At 39.1% G+C, this 12,772-nt stretch overlaps 1 protein-coding gene across 1 annotated transcript in view; it reads left to right on the top strand.

Annotated features, from left to right (window-relative positions):
- Positions 1-12,772, top strand: part of LOC124788744 (teneurin-a) — a 191,951-nt gene that overhangs the window by 113,591 nt on the left and 65,588 nt on the right. Inside the window, exons 13-15 of the mRNA XM_047256026.1 lie at positions 608-843; positions 10,677-10,834; positions 11,614-11,829. Coding sequence (XP_047111982.1) covers positions 608-843; positions 10,677-10,834; positions 11,614-11,829 — 610 coding nt within the window. The remainder of the gene's footprint in view (positions 1-607; positions 844-10,676; positions 10,835-11,613; positions 11,830-12,772) is intronic.

Consider the following 12,772-nt stretch of genomic DNA (forward strand, 5'->3'; position numbering starts at 1 on the left):
CAAACACAAACATACACACAAAATTCAAGCTTTCGCAACAAACAGTTGCTTCATCAGGAAAGAGGGAAGGAGAGGGAAAGACGAAAGGATGTGGGTTTTAAGGGAGAGGGTAAGGAGTCATTCCAATCCCGGGAGTGGAAAGACTTACCTTAGGGGGAAAAAAGGACAGGTATACACTCGCGCACACACACACACACACACACACACATATCCATCTGCACATACACAGACACAAGCAGACATTTGTAAAGGCAAAGAGTTTGGGCCAGTTTGCAAACAGGTTCTTATGCACTTTATCTTTCAAATTGGGCTCCACCAGATGATGTAAAATATCAGTAACTGAAAATTGGTTAAGTTTTCGATATTTATATGCAGAAAATAAAGCTCTTTCAAACTATCTCTGATAAAATAGTTCATCTGGATACAGTTCGCTATGAAATAGCATCTATTAAGCAATTTTGCATTTTGAGGTTGAATTCACAACTATTTCGCATTTATCGCAAAATGTGAATTTTTCTGGTCCCTAGTCATTACTGAGTATCTCACTATACCTCAGTTTAAATCAAATATGTAATTTTTTTTTTTGTTTTTTTTTTTTTTTTTTCAGTGCAACCCAGGTGTCATACCAGTATTACTTGAGTGTTTCTCCTGCTGATGGTCACTTGTATATATCTGACCCAGAAAGGCATCAAGTTCTTAGAGTGCTATCTGTGGAGCCAATACAAGATCCAGGAATTAATTGGGAGCCTGTTGTAGGATCTGGTGAGCGATGCATTCCAGGAGATGAAACTCATTGTGGTGATGAGGGCCCGGCTCGTGAAGCAAAGCTTGCACATCCTAAAGGTATTTTTTGTATGGTTTTGTGTAGGTACTATATATTTAATATCCATTTTTAAAGGTCAGATTAAATTTGTAAGCATTTTATTCAGTGCCATCTTATTAAGGATACAGGGTACTTATAAATGGTGCAAAAATTTAAAAAAAATAAAAATATGGCTTTATTAAATTCTATAGTCTTTCCTGGTTAGATTGATATATACATTATAGGGTTTCAAATGAAAAGTGACCTATATATACCAAATTTTAAAGTCACGGTCATGTATGCTGCCATGCCCCCTTTATTTCTGTTACAGAAACCAGTGTTATTTCGAAAATAACTGTGAATTTTCTGTTTCCAGTGATTATATGTGTGATGCATTCTATATGTTGGTAACAGTCCATATTTCTAGTGTCTGTAAATGATTATCATTGCTAGTATTTACTTTTGTTTCACTGAAGCAGTTTGTTCATGTGTTACTGAATGTTTATTTCTTAAGTGCTACATATATTTGTGGAAGTACATTTCCTTTAGTGTGCAATAAATATGAACTCTGCCACATCAAGAAATTCAATAAAAGGAAATTCCGTGGTAACCAGTTCAAGCCACATTGTTGAAAGTAACCTATGTATCAGTTCATCAGGAAAGAAACACTCTCATAGCACGCCTCCTGGTAATTCAAATTTTTGTGTTAACAATGATGCTGTTTGTAGTGGATTTGTTGTTGTTGACGTGGGCATCTTATCTTCTTTGATAAAGGAAGTGGTGAAATGTAAACAATGTGATGGTGTATGCCGTCTAGAAACAACTGAATAACAAAGTAGCAGGAAGGCTTTAGCATCAAAATTAGTTGTTCTGTGTAGATCCTGCAATAAATCCACCTCGAAAATGACTTTAACATTGTGCATAATTCATATAATGTGAATCTGAAGTTAGTGTATGCAATGTGCGCAATAGGAAAAGGAAAAAAAGGCTGCTCAAACGTTTTGTGGTTTGATGGAGGACCTTCCTCCTCCTCCCAGTAGGTTCACTAAGTACATAAAAATACTTCTAGGTGCCTTGAAAGTTGTGTCTAAAGCATCTGTGGAACATGGAGTAGAAGAAACTGTAAATATTAGTAGAACCAGGGACATTGCTGTTGCAGTTGATGGGACATGGCAATGTTGAGGGCATTGTTCCTTGAATGGTGTTGTAAGTGCTACTTCTCTGGAGAATGGAAAAGTTGTTGATGTTGAATGCTTATCTAAGTACTGCCACACCTGCCATGGTAACAGGTTACAGTGGAGATATGGAGTGTGATGGAGCTCTAAAAATATTTCAGAGGTCGGTACCAATTTATAATGTTAGATATACGAAGTATCTAGGCAATGGGGACTCTAAAGCTTTCAATAAAATTAACCAGTTCAAGGTTTATGGTGATACCTTGGTACCAAAACTGGAGTGTTGTGGACATGTGCAAAAGAGGATGGGTGCTAGAATGAGGAAGCTACAAAGAGAAACGAATGAAAAGGTGATATCTGATGGAAAATCTGTGTCTGGCCGAGGCAGATTGGCAGAAACTGAAATGGTCCTTCTTCAGAGTTATTATGGATTGGCCATTAGATGAACTTCACCTCTGAATGTAGTTACAGCAATTAGAAATTCCGTATGGGTCACCTACTTTCATAAATTGTCCACAGATGACCACCCTGTTCACGGACTTTGCCCTAAAGGAGCAGATTCTTGGTGTGGTTTCCAAAAAGCAAAAGAATGTGGTCAAATATACCATCATAACCATTCTCTTCCTGAGCCTGTTATGAATGAAATAAAACCAAATTTTAGAGACCTGAGTGACCCTGTTTTGCTTTGTAAATGTCTTCATGGGGGCACTCAGAATACAAATGAAAGTTTCAACCATTACAAATGGGAAAGATTACCCAAGAATGTTTTCATAGGACTAAATACATTAAAAGTTCTCTAATATGGAAGATCAGTTGCTTGTGTAGGACAGACAACTGGTGTATGAAGACGAAAGATTCACTCTTCAAGTTACCAAAGAAGCAAGAAGTGCTGAAAGGAATGCCAAGAGGAAGCTTGAAGGGGAAGAAATGCTGAAGGATGAAGACTGTGCTTCAGGAATGTTCTGAGGCACAGTTTAATTGGACTCACATCTTCATTCGCAATTTCCCACAAGTTGTATTTTTCAGAATTCAGGTACAAATATTTCCTAAAGTTTATAAAGCATTGCTCTATTTTTTTCTGTAACTTGCAATAGTCTGCACTTATGTAGTAGACCTAAGCTTTATTGCAGAATCAACTAAATTATAGAAAAAATAACATTTTATTAGGAAAAAAATTATAAAAATTAAAATGTGAGATGTGATATTTTTTTATCCTTGTAATATACACAATAGGTCGAATTAAATAGGTGTAGTACCTCAGCCATCATGTCATGCAAATCTGGTAAAAATTTGGTCTCCTTCAAATGTATAACATTCGATTAAATGGTACCTCAATTTGAGGAAGCATTTTGGAAAAAAAATTGCATCAGTTACCTTGTAATTTTTTAATAACTATAAGCAGGTTCAAAAATATTCAAAATACTCCTAATTTCTTTAGAAAGAATGCTGCATAACCTGATATCTACAAAAAAGCTGTAAAACATGTATGTTATAAACAGTGCCTGAAAGATGCTTGAAGGTCTCTCGGGCATGCAGCCGGGTTGACTGGTCGTTGTTGAACAATTTTCAACGGCATAATGTGCCATCATCATCAGGTTACTCCTGTTGACTAACGTCCTAGGCCGGCGGGTGGTGTGGTATATATACCTGTCGCCTCTCCCCTCCACTGACTCCGCATATGGACCGAGGGATGTGCAGGTCGCGGTGGTGGTGGTAGCTTGCGTTGACAAGATGACTGATGGGCGTCAGTATGCATGCCACCTTCGGCGGGTGTGGTGCCCCGTTTCCGATGCTCCTGCAGAACTTTTATTGCTGGATTCCACGCTTGGCTGAGTTGAAATCCGTTGTCCTTGTTAATAAGGTTCTCGTGCAGCCGGATTTCAGTTGCTTCCTTGTATACACAGTCCCAAAAGCGGGATTTGTTGTGCGGGACTTCTGTGTTCTCGTATTCCATACGATGGTTGTCTCGAGGCAATGTTCTGTGATGGCAGATTTTGTAGGCTGTTGGAGATTGGTGTACCGTTTGTGTTCAGTACACCTTTCCTCAATGGTGCGAATGGTTTGCCCCACAAATGCTTTCCCACACTCGCACGGTATGAAATAAACTCCAGATTTCCAGAATCCTAAATCGTCCTTCACTGTCCCTACAAGGGACTTGATCTTTGGCGGTAGATGCATTTGATGTTATGACGTCCTAGAATCCTGCCTATTTTTCCAGATACGTTGCCCGCGTATGGTATGTAGGCTGTCGCTTTCGGTGGATCATCATCAGGTGTCGGCTGTGGTGTGGTCTTCTGCTTGAAGGCGCGTCGAATTTGGTGGTCACTATAGCCGTTCTTCTGGAACACATCCTTGAGGTGATCTAGTTCCAGTTTTAAGCTTTCTTCGTCGGAGATCACACGGGCTCTGTGAAACAATGTATTTAGTACTCCTTCTCTTTGTGATGGGTGATGACAGCTGGAGGGGTGAAGGTACAGATCCGTCTGGGTTGTCTTCCGGTAAACGCTGTGTCCTAGTGTTCCATCAGGCTTTTTCCATACCAGAACATCCAAGAATGGTAGCTGCCCGTTTTTCTCCACCTCCATGGTGAACTGAATTTGGGGGTGGATAGAGTTCAGATGTTGTAAGAACAGTTGGAGCATCTCTTCCCCGTGAGGCCAAATGACGAAAGTGTCATCAATATGTCTGTAGAAGACTGTTGGTTTTAGTGGCCGCCGAAACACAACATCTCCAGATGGGAAAGGGCCACGCTGCGATCTCTGCATGACGATCCAGACATTGTCGTCCTCCCAGCGGATAAGGGGAACATAACTGTTCTACTAATGGTGACAGAATACAAAGAGAAAATCTACAAAATCTTGGATGACCCTGCTTACAGGAAGATGATGACGGATCCAACCAGTCAGATACAGCGCAAGACGATTGAACTTCTTCGAAGTACCTTTACAGAAGAGACAGCGAAGAAACTTCGGCCGCGTGCTGCTGCACCACCAAGACTCTACGGACTTTCGAAGGTACACAAGATGGGCACTCCTCTGAGACCGATAGTGAGCACTATAGGAGCGCCAACATACCAGCTTGCCAAACACTTGACCTCAGTATTGAGTCCATTGGTTGGCAAATGTGAACACCACATAAAAAACTCGGCTCAGTTTGTGGAACGTATGGGGAAACTCAAGTTGGCCAGCTCAGATCTTATGGTCAGTTTCGATGTTGTATCACTTTTCATGAGAGTTCCACTCAAGGATTTGCTGGATCTTATTAAGAAGAAATTTGGGCCCACATTCACGAAAATATTTAACTTTGTGCTCACGTCAACATATTTTCTTTTTGACGGACATTACTACGAACAGACAGACGGCGTACCTATGGGTAGCCTCTTGTCTCCTGTGGTGGCCGACATGTACATGGAAGAATTTGAGGAGAAAGCGTTAGAATCAGCACCACTAAAACCAACAGTCTTCTACAGATATGTTGACGACACTTTTGTCATTTGGCCTCACGGGGAAGAGATGCTCCAACTGTTCTTACAACATCTGAACTCTATCCACCCCCAAATTCAGTTCACCATGGAGGTGGAGAAAAACGGGCAGCTACCATTCTTGGATGTTCTGGTATGGCAAAAGCCTGACGGAACACTAGGACACAGCATCTACCGGAAGACAACCCACATGGATCTGTACCTTCACGCCTCCAGCTGTCATCACCCATCACAAAGAGAAGTAGTGCTAAATACATTGGTTCACAGAGCCCGGGTGATCTCCGACGAAGAAAGCTTAAAACTGGAACTAGATCACCTCAAGGATGTGTTCCAGAAGAACGGCTATAGTGACCACCAAATTCGACGCGCCTTCAAGCAGAAGACCACACCACAGCCGACACCTGATGATGATCCACCGAAAGTGACAGCCTACATACCATATGCGGGCAACGTATCTGGAAAAATAAGCAGGATTCTAGGACAGCATAACATCAAATGCGTCTACCGCCTGCCACCAAAGATCAAGTCCCTTGTAGGGACAGTGAAGGACGATTTAGGATTCTGGAAATCTGGAGTTCATTTCATACTGTGCGAGTGTGGGAAAGCATATGTGGGACAAACCATTCGCACCATTGAGGAAAGGTGTACTGAACACAAACGGCACACCGATCTCCAACAGCCTACAAAATCTGCCATCGTAGAACATTGCCTTGAGACAACCATCGTATGGAATACGAGAACACAGAAGTCCCGCACAACAAATCCCGCTTTTGGGACTGTGTATACAAGGAAGCAACTGAAATCCGGCTGCACGAGAACCTTATTAACAAGGACAACGGATTTCAACTCAGCCAAGCATGGAATCCAGCAATAAAAGTTCTGCAGGAGCAGTGGAAACGGAGCACCACACCCGCCGAAGGCGGCATGTGTACTGACGCCCGTAAGTCATCTCGTCAGCGCAAGCTACCACCACCACCGCCGCCTGCACATCCCTCGGTCCATATGCAGAGTCAGTGGAAGGGAGAGGCAACAGGTATATGTACCACACCACCCGCCGGCCTAGGACGTTAGTCAACAGGAGTAACCTGATGATGATGGCACGTTACGCTGTCGAAAATTCGTTCAACAACGACCAGTCAACCTGGCTGCATGCCCGAGAGACCTTCAAACATCTCATTCGCAAGGAAAATCTACGAACACAGTGCCTGAAAGAAATAGGTGTTGATTTTTACATAATATTGAGCCAGAAAAGTATCCTGTATCCTTAATGTCATTGACTGTAGATCAGTTTTGAACTTTATTCCAAAAATTAACCCAATTATATGTTACGTTGTGTTACTTGAAACTTGGATCAAAGGACCAACATTCATTGTTGATCGAGATTAGAAGAAGACATGTTTGGCAGCACAATTAAAATCAGCTATTAACACGATTATCGTGGTTCAACCTGAAATGTAGATTTGCAGATACACACTAGTTGTTGGTGAAGGGTTCATGTAGCAAAGTTCGAGGAAAATGAGTAGAAGTGTGCTCTTCAAACTTTTCGACAGCCAAAAAATAATTACTGCTGTAGATCGTCCTTAGCAAACCAGTAACCAAAATGTTTGTGTTACAGAAGCATACACATTGGATGCTGTTGGTTTCTTTCAGTTGGCTTCAGAAGATGTGCTCTCAGTTGTAGTTGTTCATTGTACTTTTTTCCAACAGAACTTCAGTTTAAATTGTTTATTATTAATTCTAATAATTGTATTGTTCTTTCACTTTCATGAAATGTGTGAGGAGCTCATTGGAACTCACAGTAGTCCTCAGTATAAATGTCAGGATAGTTGGATGCCTGTAAATTGAATGAAAGGAAATAACATAATTCTTAGCATTTGAGGCTGTTGCAGACTGAATTCTGCCCATCAGAATTGCCCAAGGCATTAGGAAAAAACAGCAAGTGGTGTATTCTGATGGTACATATTCAAAACGTAGAGTTTTCTAAATTTTCTTTATAATCAATCACATAGAGAAGATATTGTTTGACACTAACTTTCACTGCCACAGCATCATTTCTCATTGTGTTTTCAGCTGTTTGCTGAGCATGAAGCAAACATAAATATTAAAGATCATTGGCTTTGGATTCAGGTTGCTTGCTATTGGCCTTGGATTCAGGTGGCTTTCTGTGTGAATGTAAGTGTCAATAGGTCACAGATTTTAAAGCCTTTAATATTCAACACAAAAAGGAAATATGGAAGTGTCCGATCCCACCCGTCTGCTTTGACCCATGACATCACAAATATGGCAGAAACGACGATAAACCAAGATTCCAATATGGAGCATATAAAGTCGTTATGTACACATTATGACGACGAAAATACATTGACAAACAAAAACACGCACGTTCCACAAAAAGCCTAATGACACTAACGAGACAAGTGCGGGAAATAGTGGGTTTTTGGGTGGGGACAAACTGAATATAAACAAATATATTTAAAAACAAAGATGATGTGACTTACCATACGAAAGCGCTGGCAGGTCGATAGAAACACAGACAGACACATACATACACACAAAATTCAAGCTTTCGCAACAAACTGTTGCCTCATCAGGAAAGAGGGAAGGAGAGGGAAAGACGAAAGGAAGTGGGTTTTAAGGGAGGGGGTAAGGAGTTTGGGCAGAGATCCCAAACTCTTTGTCTTTAAATATGTCTGCTTGTGTCTGTATATGTGTGGATGGATATGTGTGTGTGTGTGTGCGCGAGTGTATACCCGTCCTTTTTTCCCCCTAAGGTAAGTCTTTCCACTCCCGGGATTGGAATGACTCCTTACCCCCTCCCTTAAAACCCACTTCCTTTTGTCTTTCCCTCTCCTTCCCTCTTTCCTGATGAGGCAACAGTTTGTTGCGAAAGCTTGAATTTTGTGTGTATGTATGTGTCTGTTTGTGTTTTTATCGACCTGCCAGCGCTTTCGTATGCTAAGTCACATCATCTTTGTTTTTAAATATATTTTTCCCGCGTGGAATGTTTCCCTCTGTTATATTGAATATAAACAAATTTAGACATCCACCCCCATACAAAATCACGCAAAATGATGAAAAAAACTGACATCACAAAACTCCCCAAATACCACTAAACACAATATCATCTGCAATCGGACACTTCCCTTGACCTATATAGCTCAACACCAGCTCCCGATCCCATAAATTGGGATAGAACACTTCCCTTGACCTATATAGCTCAACAGCAGCTCCCGATCTCATAAATTGGTATCGAACACTTCCCTTGACCTATATAGCTCAACAGCAGCTCCCGATCTCATAAATTAGGACCTAACACTTCCCTTGACCTATATAGCTCAAAAAAAATCTCCCAATACCAATACCAACATTCACAGCCACACATTGGGATCGAACATTTCCCTTGACCTGTTATCCTTACGACATCTCCACATACAGCCGTCCAGGAACTTTAAGTAAGCCTCATTTCTTCACGACATACTGAACACTTCACGACTTCATCCAAAAATCCGAATAGTTGAAGAAATTTTTTTAGAGACAACGCACTGTCCCCCATCATAGCCGACAACCGAAAACTGTTGACCCTGTCAGTCATATCCATACCTACCAAAGACATAAAAAAAAGCAATTTACCAAAACTCACACACGACGCCACACTCGCAAACTAAACCAAAAACATCACCTAACACACCACCAGCAAGCACCACCGATAGCATCAAAATGACACCTACAAACATGCCACTCTCACAAACTAAATTCCATTCCGTCATGACGTCACACACCACAACAGCCCTTACATCGTGGGTCAAAGCCGATGGGTGGGATCGGATGCTTCGGTTGACCCCACAAAAGAAACAGTGTGAAGATTGGTTTGATGTGTCACTCAATGCTACTATATTGCATGCGAGCCTCTTTGTCTCCAAATAATTGCTGCAACTTTCATCCTTTTGAATGTGCTTACTGTATTCTTGGTCTCCGTCTAAAATTTTTGCCTCTCACACTTCCCTCAAATACTAAATTGGTGATCCCCTGATGTAGCAATTATGTTCAGTAACTCCTCACTAGTTACCTCACTTCCTGTCTAATCTTTAGCATACTTCTGTAGCACAACATTTCAAAAGATTTATTCTCTTCTTATGTAAACTGTTCAGTGTCCATCTTTCACTTCCATAGATTGCTAGACTCCATGCAAATACTTTCAGAAAAGACTCTGTAACACTTAAATCTATGTTCGATGTAAGCAAATTGCTCTTCTCCAAAAATGCTGTTGTTGCTATTGCCAGTCCACATGTTGTACCCTGTCTACTTCGGCCATCATCAGTTATTTCGTTGCCCAGATAACAAAACTCCTCTACTGTTTTAAGTATCTCATGTCCTAATCTAATTCCCTTACCAGCACCTTATTTAATTCAGCTACATTCCATTATCCTTGTTTTGCTTTTTTTGATATTCATTTTATATCCTGAGTTATCAAGTTTTTGGTAAGTGAACATGTCATTGCTAATTGACCTTCATGTTTGATATTATCAGCATGCATGCAGTTGCAGCAAAAGTTTATGCGTTGTAGCAAACGTTTATGCACATAATGGGTATTCGGTAGTTAAATTATTCTCCTCCAGAGAACACTGACTTCCATCTAGAATTTAATATAAATTGTGTACTTTCTGCTACTAAAGCCTAGAGAGCATTTTTGTAAGATATCTTCAAACATTACTTGTTGCAGCCATACTTCATACTTTGTACAATTAATTTTCACTGGAAAATTCCAAATTCCCATTTCTTACTCTGCCACAAAATGTCTTTAAATTTTCCCACATTAATTATGACGTATCTCCCGAAAATTCTTTTGGGAGCAACTAATGTTTTCACTGATTACTTACATCACCAATAATTTTCTTAACCTAACTACACAAATAGAAAAATTGCTTCAGCTTTACTTAGAAGTTTTTCATAACAACTTCTTTACTGTTTACTTCTTTTCTACTGGTATTTGTGCAAAATTAAATCCATTCTTTTGTAGTGTTACTATGTTGTGAACTGACAATTGAAGTGGACTTGATTAGATCACCAAAACTTTATATCTTAATGTTGATACAATGCAAGTTTTTTATTTCATTTTTTGTACTAAAATAAAATCAATTGCTATTTATAATTAGCCCTTAGTGAGCTGTTTAGCATTAATTGAAAAATACTGTAATTATTATTAATTTTGTGTTTATAGGTCTTGCTATAGCTGCTGATAAGACTATGTACATTGCTGATGGAACAAACATAAGAGCTGTGGATCCAAAAGGAATCATTCACACCCTTGTTGGGCATCATGGTCATCATAATCATTGGACTCCTGTTCCTTGTCATGGAGCAATCCCTGCACAACAGGTAAACGTCATTGTAATGCGTAGTTAAAGTTTAAAAAATTCATACTAAAACAAACAGCATCACAGCAAACTGTTTAAAAATACCAGGGAAAGTTGTCCTCATTTTATGGTTCCATAACACCTACAAACATTCCTCATTCTTTTGCTTAGAGAAATAATTTTATCAAAGGAAAACATTCAGTGATGCTAATTGTAGGCTGTGAAAGGATGTACAAAAGAAAGAATCACAAAATGAACAGAATAATGTAATTAATTTTAATATTTCTGAAAATATAAACAATTTCTTCTTTTCTTTCATTCTTTCCTATTTCCAATGGTTTTCTTACATTTATCCTTTTACTTTTTCTGTTTAGCATGTGTGGCATCTACATTGTCCAAAAATACTTGTGTTTCATCGTACTACACAGACTGCCATAACTTTGGATGATGGTTATTTTCTCCTTTTTTCTGTAAAATGTATCATTTTTATAGTAGCTGATATGGGTTGGTTGTGCTGCTATTTTTCATGAGTTTCACATACAGAATTCAAAATTTAATTCTTAAGCACATCCATATTCTGTTTTTTCTTCATGCTAATGATAGAGATGTGTGTGACAGCAGCTGCTAACTTTATAGCTTATTTACTGTTTGTTACAAAACAGTTGTTATTCTACAAATAAATTACTTGTGAAACCAATTAATTCATTTTGGATATTGATCATTTCATTGATGACAATTTTTGTTCACAGCGATTTGCTGACCTCATTACAAAATAATTCCAGCTTAATATTTGTATTCTAGGCCCAGCTGCAGTGGCCAACAGGTCTTTCGCTGAGTCCTCTTGATGGTAGTCTACATTTTATCGATGACCGTCTGGTGCTGAAACTAACAGATGATTTAAAAGTGAAAGTAGTTGCAGGTACACCATTACATTGTCATTCAAATAGAGCTGACAATCATCCAAAGGCATCGGCTGGTAGCAACACTGAAAACTCCCATCCAGAAGATACTGTTAAGGTACATCATTTATTGATGTTATAAGCTAATTAGAGGCAGTCTACCTTTACACTGCATTTAAAATTTATTCTGGTTTTCCGCGTAAAAGAAAAGAAAATTTAATGTATTACTAACATATTACGTAATTGCCTTTGCTTTTCTGGTTTTGTGGAAAGGTATGTCAAGTTATAAAGATATGAAATAGATATCTGATGTCACACACATTTGACACAAAGTCATACCACCAGACCAAGAACATGAATTATAATGGTTGTTAATCTAACAAAAAGTTCATTGAGTGAAAATTTCTGCCCAAAAGGATGTTGTTCTGTAAGTCATCAAGGAAGTTAACCGTGTGCAGTTTTATAAGGATGTCATGACTTCGACTTCACCTGATCATTATAAAAGGGGAAGTATTAAAGGAGTACAAAATATTCTAGTCACAGATGCATCAATGGGAATTTTCAGAAATATCTGTAAATGCTGTGGGTAGCCAAAAGATTTGCCAACCAAAAATCCATAAACCTATTGAATACAAAGAAATTTCAGTGACTGTTTTTTCTTCAGCATATTGGTATGTGTCCTTCAGTACCGTTGCATAGTTGAAGTGCAATGAAGAGCCACCCCAGGAATACAAAAATCATCGCTTCAAAGCATTCTTAAGAACAGAAGAACTCATAAAGAATTTATCAGTAGAACTTCACAACAGTGACAAGAGCATCAACCCTAATGTTACATAAGCTTCAGTGATACTTCAACACACTATGAATTGTAAACAGAATGAAACTCCTTCGATTGAGATATCCAAGAAGCATAAATACTCATAGTTGTCTTTTCTGATGATGCAGATATTACAAACAAATCTAATGGAGTAACTTCAGCACTTCATATAGCAAATAAAATTGTCTTAAAAATTAACAACTACTTTTCTGTAAATTACAGTGAATTTAGGTAAAACTCAGTG

The sequence above is a fragment of the Schistocerca piceifrons genome, chromosome 3 (genome assembly GCF_021461385.2).
Source record: "Schistocerca piceifrons isolate TAMUIC-IGC-003096 chromosome 3, iqSchPice1.1, whole genome shotgun sequence".
NCBI lineage: Eukaryota > Metazoa > Arthropoda > Insecta > Orthoptera > Acrididae > Schistocerca > Schistocerca piceifrons.